General features: G+C 35.1%; 1 protein-coding gene across 1 annotated transcript in view; it reads left to right on the forward strand.

The window, feature by feature from the left end:
• Positions 1 to 23,168, forward strand: part of LOC150085938 (trichoplein keratin filament-binding protein-like) — a 113,619-nt gene that overhangs the window by 45,092 nt on the left and 45,359 nt on the right. Inside the window, exons 6-7 of the mRNA XM_090373593.1 lie at positions 4,849 to 4,920; positions 15,576 to 15,749. Of these exons, the coding sequence (XP_090229719.1) occupies positions 4,849 to 4,920; positions 15,576 to 15,749 (246 nt within the window). The remainder of the gene's footprint in view (positions 1 to 4,848; positions 4,921 to 15,575; positions 15,750 to 23,168) is intronic.

The raw sequence follows: 23,168 nt of genomic DNA on the forward strand, positions 1-23,168 counted from the left end.
ACTAAGGTTTAGATAAAGGACGAGATTTTAAAGTGGAGTGTGGGATAAGGGATTCCATTCCAGCAAGAATAATTTCACTGACACGATCTGAACAAAAAGTTGACATCAGAAGTTTTGAAACAGTAATCCGACCAAGGAAAATAAGAAAAGAAGTCTCGCAGGTCATCCCATTTTGCATTCTTGTAATGCCAAACAACACGTGGTTGGGAATAGCCATGAGATAAAGGTTCCATTGGAGAATAGACAATCACCAAGTTGTGATCTGAAGTGCCTAAAGGACCTCTCACTTCGACCGTGTACTTAGAAGGGTTGTTTGTGAGAAAAAGATCAAGCGTATTGGCTGTATGATTAGGATTGTACGCTATTTTTGTAGGTAAATGAACAATCTGTGCTAGGTCATTAGTAATTGCAAAAGCCTCAGCATCTCGACCTGCTGGGTCGGTGTGACTAGAAAACGGAAGCCAGCTGGAGTTGTGAACATTAAAATCACCAAGGAAAATTACTTCACTGTTAGGAAAGTTGGACTGGAGAAAGTCAAGTTGCAAAGAGAGGAAGTCAAAGAGCTCCAAGTGATTAGTGGAATTGGGAGAACGGTAGAGACAACAGATGAATTTGACACAATGAAGTAGAGAGATTTTAAGCCAGAGAAGATCAAAGAGAGGAGATTCCAAATTGCCAAGTCTCTGACAGGGAATATCATAACGGACATGTGCACAAGTACAACCTTTGAGGCGAAAGGATTACTCCCTCCTAGTTGCCTCCCGAACATGCTAATGTAGAAAACAATCATCCAATAAATCCACAAAAACCTTGCTAGTGTGTAAGTGACCAACCCACAAATTCCAGTCAATATCTGGAAAATTAAAATCCCCATTATAAGACTCTCTGATTTACTCTATTTCCCTGTACAGTTTTTTATTATACTCATCAGAGTCATTAGGCCTATAACACTCTCCTACTCTCAATTTTGATTTTCCAGTGCTTATGTCACACCAAAGTGACTCGACACTGCACTGTCCAGCGATGTTGACTGTCTGCACTTCCTTGGATTTTATGTGTTTCTTAACTAATAGCATTACCCTTCCTCCCTTCCTATCCTGTCTATCCTTCCTGTACACTCTGCATTCCTTAAATCTGTGTGACACTACATCTCTGATATCCCAACAATATCTGCTTTTGATGTGTTTCCTTGTACCACAAGGACTCCTAGCAGTCTCTGAAATCCTCTACATCTTGTTTTCCAGGCTGCTGCTCATTCCAATAGAAGCAGTGCAAGAATCACTTTCACCTCTGCCAGTGGCTACTGTTAATCTATTTGTCCGTGTATCCCCCCCAAGCTAACAGTTTTCCAACCCACCTAACACTGCCTCGATAGCATCAGCAAATATTGCTGCACCCTTTGTATTTAAGTATCCCATCCCTGTAGAAGCAGTCTCCCCTGTTAACAAGCACAGACCAGGCTGAGAACAATTGCACAATCTCTCCAGGGCTGAATTGATCGATAAAGCTCTCATCATATATTCCCTCCTATCGTGTCTGGGCAGAATTGCAGAGACTTTCAAATTCAACTCTAATTCATGGCTTTTTTTCAATGGTGACCTGTACTTGTTAATTAATTCCAACGGTCTCCTACTCTTAAAGATTATATATGCTCTACAACGTCATCAACCTTTGCCCCTGGCAGATGTACCCTGGTCCTGTTCCACCTATGTCTTATGTGTAATAGTTCTTTTTCAAATGAGGTTATGAAACCATCAAGACTTTTAGATCACTTATAAAGGAAACATCCTGATAAAGTTGGTAAACATATTGAATATTTTAAAATTTTGAAACAGAGTTTTGAGCAATGTAACACTTTTACTTCCTTATTTAAGAAGAACACACAAACAAACGATGATGGAATGATTGTGTCTTATAAAATTGCAGAAATCATTGCAAAAACTGGTAGTGCTCATACAGTTGCTGAGACTGTTATACGACCTGCATTAGGGACTGATTTCAACAGTTATGCATAAAATCCTTCCAGTATTTTAAAAGCCTTGCCATTGAGCAATGATTTAATTCGAAAACGACTCAATGAGATGTCAGTTAAAATTGATGAGCCGCTAATTGACAAACTAAAAACGAGAAAATTTTCTATTCAGATTGATGAAGCCACAATCTGACAATAAGATGCAATTAGAAGGACCTTATTGTCTTACTGACAATAAGGTCCTTCTAATGGCATGCGTTCATTATTTCGATGATGATTGTAAATTGCAAGCAGAGATGTTGTTCGTAAAATCTATGGAAACTGACTATACTGGAGCATCCTTTTTTGCTGCTGTAAAAGTATGGTTTGATGAAAAACAAGTACCATTGGAAAATTTGATATCCTGTTTCAGTGATGGTGCTACCTCCATGGTTGGAAGACAAATGTTTTATAGCCCACCTAAAGGAAGTATGCCCTAAAGTGAAGTTCTTGCAGTACACTGCATTGTGCATCAACATCATCAGGGTGCAAAAAATATTAGTCCAGTTCTTTATCAACCTCTCAGTATAGTTATTAAAACCATCAATAAAATAAAGTCACATAGCAAATATGATCACCTTTTCAGAAAATTTTGTGTAATGAAGAACGGTATGTGAGGCTTCTTTTACATACAGAAGTCAGATGGCTTTCTAAAGGAAACTGTCTAACAAGATTTGTAAACCTTTTTGATAACAAAAATTAGTTTTTAGAAAGTGAAGGAGACAAAGATTTAGCAAAGGAGATTAGCAAACACAAAAACAACTTATACTATATGACTTGGATTTTTCGAAAACTTAATGAAGTATCACTTCAACTTCAAGGGAAATTAATTATGGTGATAGACTGCAAACACTTATTAAAAGTCTTCACTGAAAAACTGGAAATATTTTAAAGCAATTTAATAGTATGCAAGAGTTAGCTGAAATCAATGAATCTCTCACCGAGAATGACCTTAAGAATTATTCAGATCATTTGCATTCTTTAAAAGGTGAAATGAAAAATAGATTTTCAGATTTATTTTCTTTTGAAGTCAAGCCATGGATGTTAGATCCAATTGGATGTGATTTTGGGTGTGCTAGTGAAGAAATTCAAGAAGAACTCATTGAATTAAAATGTAACAAAGAATGCAAATATAAATTCGAAAAAGGTGGAATGACTGAGATGTGGGGATTAAAAACAACTAAACTTCTTTATCCAACAGTGTTGTCTGAAATGGCCAAAGCACTTTTGTTTTCCAACATCTTATATGGTTGAAAGTTGTTTTAGTTCAATAAATAAAATATTAACAAAGGAAAGAAACAGAATTGATATATGTTCAAGAGGAGACATTAGAATTAAACTTACTAACATTATACCGAACATTCAACTTTTAGCTAAGCACCAGGCTAAGAGATCCCACTGAACAAAAGGAGTAAGTATAAAGTATTTTCTTGTTTAAAATTTCATGAGAAGGCAATTAGGAAAAAACATCTAAAAAATCCCTTTAGGGGGCGATAATTAAAAAAAGGTTGCAAGACACTGTTGTATGTAGTACTTGTACTAGCTATGTATGCATAAAATCTTATTGGTTTACAAATAAAGCAAATCTGTCTTGGAAAATCATAAATGATAAGCACAAAAATGAATAAACACTAGTTGGTTTCCACCTCATTACTTAGAATACTGCATTGAAGGCATTTCATATTATAAATATAGGTAAGGAAGGAAAAAATAAACATAAATGGTATTCACTTGAAGAAAAAAATGTGGGAAAATTTTTGGTATCATGCCATCTACATTTTCCACATTCATGATCATACCCAAATGTAGTGTTTTCTCTTTCTCCTCCTTTTCTCCGCTTCTCCCTTTCCCCCTCATCACAGTGGTACAGAATACACATACCTTTTCATAATTAAAAAAAAAGAGAAAAAAAAAAAGTGTAATGGATGCATTCTATGAGATGACACATCTGCACTCCAATACTTGTTTTTCCTTTTCTTTTCGTGGGGAGGAGGTGACTACATGAATTTATGAAAACATAAGAAAACACACATAAGGAACCAGAACATTTTTATGACATTAGAAATTCTTATTAAGTGGTCTGCTCATTTTCGGAAAAAAAATATCAGAATTGGCAATATACTCAAACTAATCAACTTTTTTTATAACGATTGCCAAATTTTTGCATTAATGCACAAAAATAAAATTAAATACTAAAAACAAAATTAACATATTAATATACAAAAATTAACAATGATAAACTGTATGTATTGTGCTGTATTTCTGATAAATAAAATATGCTTTACTTTCAAAACCACAATGTCGCTACTAATATATTTACTTTTGAGTATGTATTTTGTTGTTTTAATCATTATTCATTTCAAAGTTGTATTTGCACTTTTAAAATAATACTGTACTTTTATGTCATAAAAATGCAGTATTATTTAAACAAATAATGGTTCTTTTAAAATAAGTATGAGTGGTATTCATTTGAAATTTTTTTGTAGTGAAATGGTTTGTGTATTCCTGTATTTGTTCACTGTTGGTCAGTACTGTTGTGGTATTTTGTTGTAGTAATAAGACATTTTCTATATGATATAGTAATAATATACCTTTTCTATATCATATAGAAAGGGTATATTATAACCTTTTCTATTATGATATAGTAATAATACCAGGAACTTAGTGGTGATAACTGGTTGAATGGAATAACCTATGAAACAATTAGTTAAGGATTAATCTTTTGAAATTTAGAATATCATTTTGTAATCTGAATGCTTAATAACAGTACTAATAATAGTGTAAAAAGAAAAGAACACCCAATATTAATATTTGATTCATGCTCCATCCCTTTTCAGCTGGAATCAAAATATCTTCATCAAAAAATACGAAAGGCATGGGAAGAAGAAAAAAAGAAAGAAAGAATGGCAGTGAGTAGCAGATTGTTATAAAAAAGCTTAAAAGCTATAGTTAAACTTTTGTTTCTTTAAGTCCATTTTTCAAATAACCTCATTGTTTATCAGTATTTATATTAATTATCTTCATTGTTAATCAGTATTTATATTAATTATCTTCATTGTTAATCAGTATTTATATTAATAGGCACTGATATAAATCTTTAACTATTATACCACATAGAGACTATTTATTAAATGCACACTTTCTCTACGTTGGGAAACAATTTATATTGCGCATCATGTTAGCATTAGTAGTGGTAAATGATGCAAGAAAGCAAGTTCATAGAGCTTCAGCTAAGAGGAAAAAAACCAACACTTCCCATTTCTATCCATTCTCTCCAATATTTTTTCTAGTTTTTCTTTGAATTTATTTAAGCTATCAACTTCCATAACAACAACAGATGGAAGTTTGTTCCAGCGATCAATCACCTGCTAACTAAAGGCAAACTTCCACATTCATGATCATGCCCAAATGTAGTTCTGCAACTGTCCTTCCTTAATTTGAATTTATGCCCTCCTTGTGGGCGTAGCCTGAGAAGAGGAAGAATCCCATCGGCGTTGGGCTTGCTGCTCAGTCCATTCAAAGCCTTAAGCAGCTCAATCAGTTCACCTCGCAGGTGCCTAGTCTCCAGATGCTGCAATTTGCAGAACTTAATCCTTTCTTCATAAGAACAACCCCTTTGTTCCCCTCACCAATCTTGTTACCTTTCTCTTATTCATTCCAGCAGCTCTGCATCCTTCCTAAAATGAGGCCTCCAGACCTGTATGCCGTACTCAAGGTGTGGCCTGACCATTGCCTTATACAAAGGAATAATCACCTCCTTATCCCTGCTAGCAAAATTCCTATATATCATTGACAAAACCTCATGAGATGCTCTTGGAAGCATGTCTGCACTGCTCGGAAAACTTTATATTTGACTGCACAATTACCCCAGGTCTTTTTCATTCTCGACCACCCTGAGTGTAGTACCACACAGTTGGTATGTCACTCTGGGGTTACTGCTACACATGTGCAGTACTTTGCATTTGTCAATGTCAAACTTCAGTTGCCACCTCTCAACCCATCTGCCCCACTTTTCTAAATCCTATTGCAGTAGTGTACTATCATTACTGTTATTAACAACCATGCCAACCTTAGTATCATCTGCAAACTTGGACATCAAGCCTGATATACCTTCATCAATATCATTGATAAATATAGAAAACAACAGTGGACCCTAGAGGACTCCACTAGTAACATTAATCTGCAAAGTGCAGTGTACATTTATTACCAGTCTGTCTTCTCCCGTTCAACCATCCCTTTATCTGTAGCAGCAACTTGCCCTTAATGTCATACTGCTCTATTTTGTACAGTAGTCTTCCATGTGCAAAAGTATCGAAAGCTTTCCTGAAATCCAAGTATATGATATTAAAATTATTTTTTTACATCCACTTCATTTGAACCACATTGTAGTTTCTGATCAAATTGGTCTGACAAGACTTCCTCTTAACATATCCATGCCGTGTCTGAACTATAACTGCAGTCTTTTCAAGATGATCCTGCCTTTTTTTTTTTTTGTTTACCAGTGACTGAATATTTTTCCCAGAAAAGAAGTTAAACTAACAGGTCTCTAATTACTCATGTCACACTTTAATCCCCCTTTGTGGAATGGGGATACATTCGCACCTTTCCAGCCCATGGGGACCTCCCCTGAGTCCAAGGATGCCCTCATAATTATGGTTAAGGGTTTGCTTACTTCCTGAACTGCCTCCTTTAATACAACTGGATAGATCCCATCCACCCCAAGTGCCTTTCTTATGTTTAACTGCAACAAATTCTCCTCCATTTTGCTCTTGGATATTACAAAATCATTTAGCTCCCAGTTAGAGTTTGATAAGCTTCTGGCCTCCATTTTCCTACAGAATTACTGATGGGTGAATGCAGATGAAAATACCCATTCAGTTTGTCAGCTACTTAAGCAGGATCGTCAACAGCAGAACATCAACCTCCAACTGAAGTAGCTCTGCAACCTTTACAATCTTATCTGTAACCTCTTCACATGATTCTTATTTTTCAAATCCTTCGAAGCCTTTTACGTGCCGTGAACATATTTTCTTCCATGCACCATTTAAACAACTTTTACTGATTTCTGTCGAGGCCTTATTAAATGATGGTGAGGTAAATATTGTAAGATTTCCAAAAGTCTCTTAACATAAAATTTTTCTCATCGTCTACTGCAGACAATGCCTGAGCAAATGTTGTGCGTAAATAATATGCTTTTAAATTAGAAATAACACCCTGATCCATAGGTTGGACGAGTGAAGTCATGTATGGCAGTAGAAATATGACTCTCACGTTCGAATTGAAATCATCTAGATGCACAGGATGTCCAGAAGCATTATCTAATAGAAGCAAAATCTTGAAAGGAACATCTTTGTTTTTACAATATTTTTCAACCTCGGGAATGAAGCAGCATTTAAACCAATCGTCAAAGAGAGATATTGTTATCCATACTCTCTGGTTCGATCGGAAATGCACGGGTAGGCTGGCTTTATTGATGCCCTTAAATGCACGAGGATTTCCAGAATGGTACACAAGCAGTAGTTTTAATCTGTAATCTCCCACTACATTAGCTTCCAGCAAGAGCGTGGCCCTATCTTTTGACGCCTTGAAACCTGGCATTGTATTTTCCTCTTTGGCAACGTATGTTGAATCCGGCATTTTTTTTCTAATACAGAGCAGTCTCGTCAACATTAAAAATTTGCTGCATTGAATAGCTGCCTTCATCAATAATTTTTTCCAACACATCACAAAATTTCTCTGCAGCTGCAGAATCAGCACTGGCGACTTCACTGCATACTTTAACATTGTGGTAACCAGCATGATGTTTGAACCTTATAAACCATCTGTTGCTTGCCACAATCTTGGATTGGAGTTCGGCGTACTTATCCTTAATATCTTTATAAATACTTGTTGCTTTTGCTTGAATGGTCATTAGACTCAGAGGCATTTTCATCCATATTATTAACAGCTGTTCCATCTTTAATGTAGCACCTGAATGCTGTTTTGTGATGTTGTTATTGTTGTTGTTATTTGGTTTTTAGGAGCATTAGCAACTAAGGCCATATTGCTCCGGGAATGTGCGGTGGTCATTCCCTGAACTTTCTGCATCTTCCGTATTTGGTGGTGACGGGCTCGATCCCCGGTCTAATCAAGAAGCGTGTGCTACGCACTGCTGCTCCTTCCCACCTGGCTACGGAGGCACCCTTGTTTTGTGATCACTGTTGATCTAAGTGCATTGATCCTTTCACATGTTCTTTTATATGCGCACTGTCCTTTAAAATAGTATTTGCTATTGAAGCAGTGAGACCTAATTCCCTTGCAATAGATGATAAACTTTGTCCTGCTTCGTACTTCCTAATTGTTTTCATCTTCATTTCTAAATCAATTTTGTTTCGTTTCCTGGCACTACCACCACTTTCACTTTTTGTTAGTCGCTTTCCCTTCATGGTTGTAATATGTAAATAGGAATAAAGAGAAGTTTCTGAAAATTTGTTTTTTATATGATTGAAGATTTCAGTGAAGGGGAACTCAGTTCACCATAATACTGTAATGTAAAAACCCACAGAATTCCAGTTATCGGTATTATCGCAAATGCAATAAGATTGAGTTTACTACCCATTTATTATTAGATGCACTAACAAAAAAGCCCAATAAACTGGAAAGTGCAAATTGTTTTTATTGTTTTATGGTTGTGACCTCCAGAAATGTGTTTTAGAAAAATATCACAAAAGCATTCAAAATTGATTCTTATAATGGAACATATGATAACAATGAAAGTGTAGTGCAATTTCCATTATAAAAATGACCTTTTAAATAGATAAATAGCTTAGTTATAAAGCGAAAATTTCAACTTCTGAGGTCTTGGAACAAATTATCAAAAAACAATGTGTTATTGGGTTCACATTACGATATTTTCACGATACCTCCATTTTAATACGTTTCTACGATTTTTTTAAGTTTGCACAGGCCTGCAAAAAACTTACGTAAAGTCGAATTTCCATAAGTCAAGTATTACGTAAGTTGGGGAGTTCCTGTACTATACTCCTAGCATTTGTGTTCGTAGAAGTATATACATGCACGTGTTCTTACTCTTAGTTACCCTAACACAGCCCATGTATTTGCTTGTTCTATTATGACTCCCAGCAGCTCTTGAATTCCCCAGCAACTTGCTTTCCAGGCTGCTGCTTATTCCAATAGGAGTAGTAAGCAGCAGCCTGGAAAGCAATTTGCTGGGGATTTCAAGAACTGATGGGAGTCATCATGGATCAAATGATCGAAATGATCAAATAATTAATAAGTTCACAGATTCAGAGCCCTTTAGATTACAACAGTATATTTGGCAGAAAATGCTGCTCCGGCCCACACTTCTTCCAGATGGTACCAAGTTCTTGCCTATGGTTGGTGTCATACTTCCACAAAACCATATTGATAGATGACTCTTCAGAAATACTAGTTAATTGCAATTTTGAAGAATCCGGTAAGTGATTTTATCCAAGACTGGTGAGGGGAACAAAGGCTTCACTTCTGCAAATTGCCACGTCTGGAGGCTAAGCACCTGCGAGGTGATCTGATCGAGGTGTTTAAGGCTTTGAATGGATTGAGTAAACTCAGTGCTGATGGGATTCTTCCTCTTTGCCCAACTGTGCACATGAGGCGGAGGGATAAATTGAGAAAGGATGGTTGCAAAATAGATGTGCAGAAGTATGCCTACAGACAATGAGTGGTTGATTGCTGGAATAAGCTTCCATCCATTGTTGTGGAAGTGAATAGTTTGAAGGAATTCAAGCAAGAACTAGGCAAACTATTGGAGAGGGTGGATAAGTGAAGTGGTTTTTTTTTTTTTTTTTTTTTTAGCTGAAGCTGTATAAGCTTTCTTGCATCATTTGCAACTACTAATACTAATCCTGTTTAAATTAGAAGAGAGGTGTGGTTGTTCCTAAGTGACCCAATGAGAATTCTCTAGCCCAGTGTTTCTCAACCTTTTTGTTGTTGCGGCACACTTTTAAAGACACTAAAATTTTGCAGCAGACTTTTAAAGATGCTGAAATTGTGCAGTACACTACAACCACTATTATACTCATATATATTATACAGTAGACTCTCGATTTTCCAGGATCGATGGTAAAAAAAATTCCTGGCTAATCGATTTCCCGGTAAGTTCCCGACATACGTAAGAGATACGTTCCAGGACTTCTTACGTAACTCGAGTTTATGTAACTTGGGAATGACTAATAAAATAATGCTACTATATCCCTGGTATGCCAAAATTACAAAATTTTTTTTAATTTGGAGTCTTGAAGTGTCCCAGTTAATCCAATCCTGGTAAATCGAAAGTCTGTTGTGTATATATATATATATATAATGTATATTTATAATATTATATATATTATAAATAATATATATATATTATAATATTTATAATATATATTTGTAAAATAATAAGAGAAGTTTACCTCAATATAATATGTAGAACACTTCCGTATGATACTCTCCAGCAATTAAAATGAAAAAATCGAAAATCATGCTCATCCTTATTCGGTAATTTTCATTCCTGTGATCACGATATACGGTCGAAAAGCGTTGTCAGCTTCAGGAAGGAAAGTCATTTTGCAATTTTTTTGTTAAATTTCTTTTAATTGATTTATTTAATTTTTAATTGTGTTAGATTGATTTTTAATTATTTTTTACTGTAATGTAAGAATGTTGATTTTTATTCATTTTAATTGCTGGACAGTATCATGAAGAAGTGTTCTACATATTATATTGAGGTAACTTTCTCTTATTATTTTACAAATATTGATATCAACATAGAATGTATTGAGCATTACAGCTCTGGTTCATACTATCTTATAATATATATATATTATAATATATTTTGGGTTTTTATTATTTTAGTTAGTGTCTAATAGATTGTTTTTAATTTGTCACTTGCTACGTTAATGTCATTGCCATGTGGCAATTGGACTATTATACGTGCTTGATATATTTTAGTTTGATTGCTTAGTTTACTTAAATTTTTGGTATCTATTTTCTATAGGGTATTAAGGTATATACTGAACAGGAGATTTAGTTAGCGTTTTTAGTCTAACCTATTCCTAGGGGTCTGTGGTGGTGTTCAAATTATATACTATCTAATGAAGTTAGTTATAATTATATTTATTTAACTTTAATTAATATTAATCAATACTAACTAACATTCCCTTACCTGGTCATCTATCCGCTACTTCATCTGGGGCTTTGAGCGGATCGATAGCCAGTTTTAAAGCAATGTCTCATAATTACCCGTTTCTGTTAACTCCTTATCAGTTTTGCCTTATTAGTGAGATTTTTTGCTCTTTTAGATTATTTAATTCATTGAATAAGGATAGTTTTATGTCAATTTGTCTTTCAGTTTAATTTTAATTTTTGAAAATTTTTTATTCTTAACTTCGGATTCGGCAAACTGGTAGAGGAGAAACAAAGCCCAACGGGTAATTATCGGAATAATCGAGTGGAGCTATACTTATCTGTCCGGTGGTGGTCTTTCGGTAAACTAAAATATATTATAATATATATACATATATTCACAAATTGTAAGTTATTTCTGTTGGGTATATTTAATAATACACTTATTATTTGTTTTAAATGCTTTCAATGTTCTTTTCTGAACATACATGAATTGCATGAAATTTAAAAGAAAAGAAATTATTTAAAAGAACATACATGAAATTTAAAAGAAAATATGTAAAAAATTAACATATTTAATATAAAAACAAACAAATATACAATTATAACATTTTAATCAGTGAGACGGTTGGGTTTAATGGAAGCACACAGTTTTTTAATATGAGAATTTATTGTGGATAGGGTTACTCTCAGCTCTTCTACCGACTTTAGTCTCTCTCTCTCTCTTTTTATTTAATCTCGTTTAAAGCGGAAAACCCTGTTTCACAGTAGGAAGTGGAAAATGGCAATAATTCTAATTGCATTTTCCGAAATTCATGAATATTAATTTTGAATTTTGCTAATATTCAAAAATTGCTAACATTAGCACTTTTAAAGTGAATTTCCAGCACCTGGTCACTACAGATCTCAACCAATTTTTCTCCCTCTTGCAGATTAAGTTCTAACATCGGAAGGTTTCTTGTTACAAATGGGTCTCTTACCCACAAATATTTTTTGGTACCAAGGGATAGAAAGTAATGCTTAATTTTTGTCTTTAACAGCTCTAACGTTTCGCTTAATATATTAATTATTTTAGTATAAATCTTTTGGCAGTCAAGGGAAACATTTATGAATTTTTTCATTTACATATTTTTTCCATATACTCAACTTTTCTTTAAAGGTGAACAACTTGTCAGTAGAAGTCAGTAAATTTTCCTATGGGCCTTGCATACTGATATTTAATTCATTAAGCTGCACGAATAAATCTGCTAGAAAATCTAATTTACAGCACCAGATTTCATCACTTAATCAGAAAATTTTGATTGCTCCAGTGAAAAAAATATGAGCAATTCCTCACATAACTCGTCATACACATAAGTACATTTCCTTTTGATAGTCATCGAACCTCAGTATGCATCATTAAAGAAAAATGATGCAGACTTCAGTTCCTCACATAATTTTCCAAAAATACGTATATTTTGTGGTGTACTTTTGATATAATTTACCATTTTAACCGCTTGATCAAGTACAAGTTTTAAATCTAGTATGACTGTCTCTGCTACTAGAATCTCTCTGTGTCTACAACAGTGTGTTATAATAATATTTGAATTGTGTTGTTTTACTAAGTTTACAAATCCTTTTAGTACCCCTGTCATTGTGGAAGCACCGTCGGTACAAATGCCAACACACGACTTCCATAATATACCACACTTTTGTAAATAATTGTCCATTACTTTGAAAATATCTTGGCCGGTTGTTCTTTCATTGAGTTCGTCACAACAAAAACATAATAATAATGTATCGTTTTCGTTAAAACTTGACATATGCTATTAATTGGGCTTTTCCCATAATATCTGTAGAATTATCTACTTGCAATGCAAACAGTCGCCCAAAATTATTAACACGTTGAATAACTTGTTCTTCAATATCATCGGACATTTCTTTTATATACTTGCTGATTGTGCTGTTCGAGAGTAGTATTGTCATTATTTTTTTTCCAACTTCCTCTACCAAAATACTTTTCATGATCAACCGACATGCTGATAAAATGAAACGTTCTGCAATCAGGTGAGATCTCTTTTTTTTCTCTTTTTTTCCACCAGTTCGGCTTCTAAATAGCTGGCTTCTTGCACTTTATCAGATATTTTAGCCATATTATAAAATTCTGCACCTTGTTTTCTAGTAGAGGCCAGCAGTCTTTTAAAATACTCCGCAGTTTTGGACGATAAATTCTCATGTTTCACAGAAAAATGACGCTGCAATTTACTCGGCACCATTGATTCATTCAACAATTTTAAACCACATGCCACACAAAGGTTGAGGACAATCTTGGGTACCAGCATAAGAAAATCCCATCCCCAAATAATCATCGTCATATTTACAATATGTTTTCTGATGTTAATGGTTGCTTGTATTTGTTTTTGTCATTTTCTCCAAGCTCGTTGTTATCAAGTTGCCTCTTCTGATTTCCTTTCACTAAAAATTTATCCATCACTAATAATTTCTAAAAAAAATTAAAGTTACTTCTAGAATATACTATTACAGTTAATTTAAAATACCTGTTCTATACGAATTAACTGAATATGATGTTTTAGAGATATAAAGCACAAAAAGTACTGTACTTTTAAAACACAAAGGAAATTTCTTATTGTGCTGCTTACAAGTACAGAAAAAGGCAACAAGACTGGTGAAGGGAACAAAGGGGTGCTCTTACGAGAAAGGCTCAAGTTCTGCAAATTGCAGCTTCTGGAGACTAGGCACCTGCGAGGCGATCTGATTGAGGTGTATAAGGCCTTGAATGGATTGAGCAGGCTCAATGCTGATGGGATTTTTCCTCTTGCTCAGATTACAAACCTGAGGGGGGCATAGATTCAAATTGAGGAAAGACAGTTGTAGAATAGATGTGCGGAAATTTTCCTTTGGCCAGCGGATAGTTGATTACTGGAACAAACTTCCATCTGTTGTTGTGGAAGTTGATAGCTTAAATAAATTAAAGGCAGAAATTAGACAAACATTTGGAATGAATGGTTCAGTGAAATGGGAAGGGTTTTTTTTTTTTTTTTTTTGACTGATGCTGTATAAGCTTGCTTTCTTGCATCATGTGCCTCTACTAATGCTAACAAGTCGTGCTTATACAACTGCAGGGTGCCTGGGAGATACCCTCAAGCAATAAGAATGGTTGAATAAAGGTGAAGAGATCTACTTCTAGGAATCAAAAGGTGAATAAAGGATTAAAGGCGAACAGATCTAGTACTAGGAATCAAAATGTGACATCACATTGACTGCTGGAAGGGGCTGGGATCAGTGCAGCGTAAATAAACAAATTTTTTATTTGAATTAATTTTTATTATAAAACTTGGATTAATTAATTTTTTTTATTTGCATTTTCCATGGCACACAGGTTGAGAAACACTGCTCTAGCCAATATTGTCATAAATGTTAATGTGATCCTGATAAGTTAATAAACATTTCAAGTTGCCAGTTCTGATTGTGTGCGTGTGTGCATGTGCGTGCGCGTGCATGAGATAGATAAGGTTGCTGCACAATGTAAATCTTGAGATAGTTTTTCATTTGATAACACCATCCATTAGCCAATTTTAGAACCCAATATTCAGTACTCTGAATTTGTTGAGGGAGGATATAAGGGCTACAGTCCAAATCATGGAAGCATAGCAGAAAATAGATACCACACAGGCATTAATGTACATCATTATAATGGTCTTGTTGTATAATTGGAAGCATAATTATTGATACTTGCTATATGTTCACTTGGATAAACTTTTATGAAGAAAATTGAACTTCTGCTACACTAGTTATTGAAAGTAAACCTTCAAATATCTTTTCATTATGTGATCAAATTTTATAACAGAACTGAAAGCTTTATGTTTTAGTATTCTTAATTATATTAATTTAAAACTTTTAATAATATTTAACAGGGAAGAAAAAGATATAAGAAGGCTTAGCCTCCTTATATCTTCTTTTTTTTCTTTTCTTCACAATCCTTCCTTCTCTTTGCTTTCTCCACAGCCTTTTGTAATGTTAAATCACTCTTTACATCAGTTCGGTGTGCCAACTTCATTGATCAATATGAACAGTGATCAAAGAAGTTGTCACTGAATTGATGGACCATTCATCCTGAGCATTAGATTTGGCTCTGTCTTACTTAATTCTATTTCCCAAGTCAAAAATTATCATCACAGGTTTCGGATCAGATGTTCAGCTGAATAACACAGGTACAACTCCCTGAAGGATTCCTAAAGTGACCTTTGAATCATTGTTTGAAAAGTGGACCCACTGTTGGGAATATGGTGTTGAGTTGGAGGGATAATACTTCAAAGACATTGTGTGCATTCTGCTTAACTGATTATGCCATATTTGTATTATTTGTGTTTGTAGTCCTAATTTGCAGAACATTGGTTTATTATTATTACGATCATTACAGATGGAAAACAAAGAAAAAGAAGAAGAGGAACAGTTCCATAAAGAATTGCAGTCACATACACAAGAAACTGAAGAGTTTCTGGAAGAACTTGAGAGCAGAAGAAAGGAAGAAGTTCAGAAGCATAATGAAGAAATAGAGCAGAAAGTACAAGAGCTGAAAATACAAGAAACTGAGGTAAGTTCATCATTTAACTTATGCATGAGCTAACTATGTATAATGCACCATAAATTACGAATATGTATGCAAAACATATGTTTGTTTATATAATAATAATAACTAGGCGGCTTCACCCCCTGCTCGCTTTGCTCTTTGTACGCTTTGCTTCTGCACACACTTTTCTACGTAAAAGATGCACCCGTCAAAATGCATTGATGTTTTTCCTCCCCCTTTTTACTCCATCCTTCAGCTATGTTCCTCACTCATGCTTTTTTTTTTTCCCCTTTTGTTCTCCGTCAAGAAGCTCAGGCGACCCCTGATGGAGAGCAGCCAGAGTACTGTGGACAGTCTGGCTCACCTCCCAATGGTGGTGGTGGCGGGCAATGTGGAGTCCCACTAGGGGCCCTGCAGCCAAGAAGCCAGCACAAATAACAGAACTCAACACTAAACTACACATGCAACACACACACAACACTTTTTGGCTTTTACAGAGGTTCTGTATTAATCACAAGGATACCGATAGCACAGATGTGGGGAAACCACAGGTGGCACCTTACCCAAACACTATGCCACTATGATCGATATCTAATCAGGTAAATACCTATGTAATTATTTGACTGTGCATTTGTAGTGACATAATTGCCCTGCCCACTTGTACCACGTGACCTGCATCCCTCTTCTCCCATTTGCTACCCCACCATGCGCCATTCTCAAGGTGGAATAAATATCACTGTAGCTTTTACATAGGTCACTTAGGAAAAGGCCTTTTGCTTTGGGTTCCATAATGCATGAAGAATATTGTTGATCCTTTAACATGTTCTTTTATATGCGCACTGTCCCTTAAAATAGTATTCACTGTTGAAGCAGCAAAACCTAATTCTGTGCAATAGATGAAAAACTTTGCCTTGCTTTGTATTTCTTAATTAATCATCTTCATTTCTAAATCAATTTTGTTTTGTTTCCTAGCACTGCCAACACTTGCACTTTCTGTTGGTCTCTTTCTCTTCACCATTGTAATAAGTAAATAGGAATAAAGAGAAGATTCTGAAAACTTATGTTTTTTTATATGATTGAAGATTTCAGTGAAGGGGAACTCATTTCACCATAATACCGTAATGTAAAAACCCACAGAATTCCAGTTATCGGTATTATCGCAAATGCAATAAGATTGAGTTTACTACCCATTTATGATTAGATGCACTAACAAAAAAGCCCAATAAACTGGAAATTTCAAATTGATTTTATTGTTTTATGGTAGTGACCTCCAGAAATGTGTTTTACAAAAATATCACAAAAGCATTCAAAATTGATTCTTATAATGGAACATATGATAATGATGAAAGTGTAGTGCAATTTCCATTATAAAAATAACCTTTTAGAGAGATAAATAGCTTAGTTATAAAGCGAAAATTTCAACTTCTGAGGTCTTGAAACAAATTATCAAAAAACAATGTGTTATTGGGTTCACATTACGATATTTTCATGATACCTCCATTTATTCCTACGGGATGCAAAATATGTTTCTACGATTTTTTTAAGTTTGCACCGCCTGGCAAATACATAAAGTCGAATTTCTGTAAGTCGAGTATTACATAAGCCAGGGAGTGCCTGTACCATTCAATTTTTAATATACTGCAAACCTTATGTTTGCCAATAGCAAATCTAAAATGCAGTAAACAAGTTAAAAGTTATTTACTTTGTTTATATGTTCTGGAGTTACTTTAATTTCCCCCTCCCTCATTTTGTTCAATCTTTATTGAATAGCACTGACTATTGAAAATTAAATTCCGAGTCTTTTTATTAACACAAAAGGCTCAAAATTCATGCAACCTCAGTATCTGAGTCTTGCTAGATCTTCCAGTTTGCTGAATTTAGGATGGTCATATTATAGTCATAAGTGGAAAAGATACTGCAGTTGTACATAATATTGTATAGTATATTTCATAGGTGCTGGAGTAAAGTATTGAGATGGGGTATGCAATTTTTGTAATTCAGGGAATGTAGTAGCTGTAAGATTCACCTCAGAGCTATTTAAACTGCCATATGACCTGAGTCACTATGTGTGGGTGTAGCCAGTAGTGAGCTATAGTGGGCTCGCGAGAGCCTATTGTTATTTTTTTTTTTGAAAATTTGCGAGCCCATTGTTGAAATGATCGTTTTACAAATGAAATCCTGAATGCAATTATTGAGTATCCAGAGCCAAAACTACGGTGGGATGAGCGGGGCACCATCCCCAGCATTTTAATGGTGCAATCGATCAGTTATGTATTTTAAAAATCTTCCTTTTTGATTTAATTACAGTCGGACCTCTGGAGTTATATGTTCTTTTTTAAAACCAACTTTTTTTTAAAAATTCCTCTTGGTAATTACATTGAAAGAAGATTTCCATATAACGACGGATTACAAGAGACAATTTTGAATGCATTATTCTCACCTCTTTAGGCAATTAGAAAGCGCGAATTAAGGGTGAAAGGAATTACCGTTTCACAGTGTTGTTAGTGGTGTCCCTAAAACCTATGCAGTCATATACCGAGAAGTCGCACTATGTCAGAGGATTAAGAAGATTCCCAACACGGATGATAGCCTGTGTTGTGGTTCCCCTTTACTCCACAAGAAGTCATATGTTTTTCGGAGAAGTGAGTGATCCATGCCTTCCAGTAAATTTCTCCTGTCTATGTTTACATGGTCAGAGTAGCTGAATATCCATGTGATTCCAACATTTTTGCACAATATTCAAAGAACTAGTGACACTAGCAATGTAGGGGGGGGGGGAGATTGAGGCAACTAAGATATATAAACTTTACGAAGCTCAAATGTTGGCAGATTTTGAAACTTTGTCGAGGCTTTCACTGTGTAGAAAATGTTCTAAAATATAATGGCATGCAGGCAATAATTAAAAAAAAAAAAAACCATATGCATTATATCACCAATCTCCAAAAACCAGCACAAATTAAGGGTGATTGCTAAAGAACTTGATGTGGAAACTATAAAGATTGGTCATGTGTTCAGGCCATGATGAACAGCTTGTAGCTTGCAGACAGCAGTTGTGGGTTGGAGGAATTATCCCACTTTGTGCAAACATATTGAATCAGAATTTAAATATTCCAGATTATTAAATCAACTTTTAAATTTGGAATTTCTTAACCATTTAGCACTAATGATCGATATCCTGCAGGAGCTCTCTTACCTTTCAGAAGCTTTACAGAATCGCAGTGGTAAAAGCATATAAATTAATTATTCGAACTATCAATGCTATTGCTAATTTGAAAAATTCTGAAGGAAATTATGAAGCTAAAATTTAGAGCATGTTAAAGTGGAAAGAATTTGAAGGAATCAAAAGTAAAAAAATTATCTCGTGACAAGTTATTAAATGCATTGTTTTATCCTTAAAGGATAAGTTATTAATGCAACAGAATGATTTTAAATTAAATAAAGAAAATAATGATATCATTGAAAGAAATTTTAAACATATGCTACTGGAAATCGTGGAATATGAAAGAAATTTCGTCTCGCTGGCAAGACGTAGAAAACTGAATAAGAAATTTGTTTTCTGATAAAATATGAAATAAAAATTAATGATTTTAGAGATTTTGTCTAAGACAGTTTATCTTTAAAATCGAGTGAAATTCCCTTTTCAATTAAGAAAGCCAGAAATATTTTTGAAACCATAGCGATTACCACTGCAGAAGCTGAGCAAGCTTTCAGCGCAGTGAATAATATTGTGTGAATGAATGAATGAATAATGTTGATAGTTAAACACATGCCGACCGGGCTAGCCGGGTGGGTAAAGTGCCTGCCTGGCAACCCAAAGGTTGCGGGTTCGATTCCTGCCTCGGGCTTGGATCAAAGTACTGCAAAAACCTTAGGAGGTGCATTATGGCCACAGAAGCCGATGCGCCAACAACTACCAGAAAAAAAAAAAAAAAAAAGTTAAACACATTGCAGATTATGTTGACCATACATCTGAATGGAAAACCATTGCTTCAATTTGATGCAAATCATTATGTCAAATCATTCTTCTGTAATCATCGCTAAGCTATTGAGCAAAGCTTGACAACAAATTAATAAAGAAGTAAGTTGGCAATTTTTAGAATAAATTTTTCTTGAATATTTGTGTAATAATTTTTTTTAATGTAATCTGTGATTTTTGTGTACCTTTTCTAGAATAGTTTGTTTTTTATGTAATATTTTTTATAGTGTGGAATGTTTCGTGATATGGAAAATATTTCATGTTATTTTTTATTCACAATGTTAAAATTTAATCATGAAAAAATGTATCCATTATATTTCCCTAGTTAAAAAAAATTCACGCATCTGCCGAGCATGCGCGGTAGATGGTTTTATGTGAAACATCCTTCGCATTTCTTTTAGATATTTTGATTTTATGTATTGATTACGAAATAAAAGAGCTTTTTTATTGTAAATATTTTATTGATCATTCATAAATTTCCATAATTTCTTGAAGACAATATACAGTGGATTTATGATAACTAAAGTAAGAGACGTATACTTGCTACTGCAATGTATCTAAATGTCTCTGAAAACAGCATTAATTGAGGAATGTTACGTGCCCCAAAAAGCTGCATATGCGAAAATGCAAGACGAAAAAAGAAATTGTTGACAAATATTTGTATTGTTGCAGTCATATGACAAATACTTGCAATCATACTTACTGCAGTAGTAACTGCAGGAAGTATGATTGTGACGTCATACTATTCAAAAATTCTAAAAAGTTAGAACTCAAGATATCATACTGGTCACGAAAAATATGTCACACACTCTAATCATACTACTAGTGAGTGCCCCACACAGACTAGTGGTGTGAGCGTGGGAAGCGCCTCTGTGACCGATCAGATTTACTCGGTATGTATCCTCCCCCCCTCCCCCCCAAAGGATGTTTCACATCAAAACGTTGAAAAAAGTGCGAGCCCATGTGGGTGTATGGTTGGTTTTGGGTATCACTTTTCTGTTGGAGACTCAGTTTCATCACATCTAGTGATATAACAGAAGAATAAAAGCAAAGTTTTTTTCTCTCTCTCTCTCTCTCTCTCTCTCTCTCTCTCTCTCTCTCTCTCTCTCTCTTCTTAAGTGTGTATGCTATCACCTGGTTTGTAGAGGGGTGGGATATATTTCCTTGCTTGCTTGTTTCTTCCAGCAGTTATGCCATTCTTTAATCAGAGACATACATGTACCCTCCTTTAGAACAACCTACTTAAGTAGTTATAATGGATGTTTGATATTTGGACAAATTTCAGCTGCTAGTCAAGTCTTAACCAGCAGCAGTTGTAGGGCTAACTGAGACATGGTGTTATGCTGAAACTGATGATGAGGAATTTCACTATGGTGATTATAATGTGGGAAAGGGGCTTGGAGAGGAGAGGTGAAGTTACACTTATTATTGAATGTGAATTGAAAGCAGTTGGACTGTTATTAGAGGCTAATCAAGCTTTGGTGGATATAGAATCAGAATGGTGTGAGTTGGCTGGTGATAAATGTAAAGTTGATTGTTGGAGTATGCTAAAAGCTTAATGATTGTAAAGAATATGATAAAATTCTGTTTAGCCAACATAAATGGCCAAGCAAGGATGAATGCCTCATTATGAGTGGGTTTAACTGAGCCTTATTGATTGGAATTTTCAGTCAAGCATTACACCTAGTGGGATCAGATTTTTAAACTACTTGGATGACTGTTAATTATTTCAACATGCCAGAGAAAGCACAAGCTATCCAAATGTCCTTTATTTGGTCCTCACTAAGGAACCAAGTATTATCAAAGATTTGACAACACAGGAACCACTAGCAGGTAGCTACCGCTGTGTTATAAAATGGGTAGTATCCAAGAAAATGTTGGTTTTCAAAAGCAGAGGAGAGGGTTTCAATTTTAGGGGGTGGTGAACTGTAATGGGTTGAGGTATTTCAAGTAATGGATATGATTGTTCTGTGGAAAATGTTAAAATATTATCCTGAATGCCATAAACACATTTGTTCCAATGGTAATGTATAAAAAATGGAGGGTGCCTAAATGGATGACAAGGGAGAGTCAGTAAATCTTGCGATCAAAAAAGGAAGTTAGGGAGAGTTATAGATTATCTCATAACAGCAAGAATTGCACACAAGTGTAATAGATATTTTGCACCCATTTTTACAATTTAAAACATTTGAACAAAAAGAAACAGTGATTTTGTGATATAATGATCTCTGAAGAGAACCTATCTGAAAACTATTGAGACTGAAAGATATTAAGGCTCTGGGGTAGATGAGGTGCATTCACTTTTATTAAAGAATGCAGCATGGTAGGATGCCTCCGTAGCCAGGTGGGCAGGAGCAGCAGTGCATAGCACACGCTTCTTGATTAGACCGGGATTCGAGCCCGTGACCACCAAATACGGAGGATGCAGAAAGGTCAGGGAATGACCACCACATATCCCCGGAGCAATATGGCCTTAGTTGCTAATGCTCCTAAAAACCAAATAACAAACAAACATAACAAACAAGCAGCATGGTAGTGCGTAATATCATTAGGTATACCCAGTGGTGAGCTATAGTGGGCTCACGAGAGCCCATTGTTATTTTATTTTATTTTTTTTTCTGAAAATTTGTGAGCCCGTTGTTGAAATGATCAATTACAGTCGGGCCTCAGTTTAACGAACTTCTTTATAGCGATTTTTTTTAAAAAAATTCCCCTTGGTGATATGGAAACTATTACATTTAAAATAGTTTCCATAGAAAAAGGACGGATTACAAGAGACAACTCTGTATGCATTGTTCTCACCTCTGGTCTTCAGGCTAATTTAGGTAATTAAAAAGTGCGAATTAAGGGTGAAAGGGATTACCATTCCACAACGTTAGTGGTATCTGTAAAACCTATGCCGAGAAGTCTCGCTAGTTAATATGCTTTCCATATCCAGTCAGAGGATTAAGAGGATTCCTGACACGGATAATAGCCTCTGGTCAACCTGTGTTGTGGTTCCCCTTTACTCCAACAAACAGTCATCTGTTTTTCGGAGAAGTGAGTGATCAACACCTTCCAGTAAATTTCTCCTATCTACGTTTACATGGTCACAGTAGCTGATCCGAATGATTCCAATATTTTGCATAGTATTCAAAGAACCAGTGACAGTAGCGACATTGGGGGGGGGGATGAGGGAACTTATATTAAGTAAACTTTCCGAGGATTAAATGGCAGATTTGGAAACTGCATCGAGGCTTTCACTGTGAAGAAAATGTTCCAAAATATAATGGCATATAGGCAATAATTAAAAAAAAAAAAAAAACTGTATGCATTATATCACCTATCTCCAAAAAACCAGTGCAAATTAAAGATGATTGCTAAAGAACTTGATGTGGAAACTATAAAGATCGGTCATGTGTTCGGGCCACGTTGTGCAGCTTGTAGCTTGCGGACGGCAATTGAGGGTTGGAGGAATTATCCCGCTT

The sequence above is a fragment of the Mastigoproctus giganteus genome, chromosome 5 (genome assembly GCF_048544385.1).
Source record: "Mastigoproctus giganteus isolate SK-2022 chromosome 5, ASM4854438v1, whole genome shotgun sequence".
NCBI classification, from domain to species: domain Eukaryota; kingdom Metazoa; phylum Arthropoda; class Arachnida; order Uropygi; family Thelyphonidae; genus Mastigoproctus; species Mastigoproctus giganteus.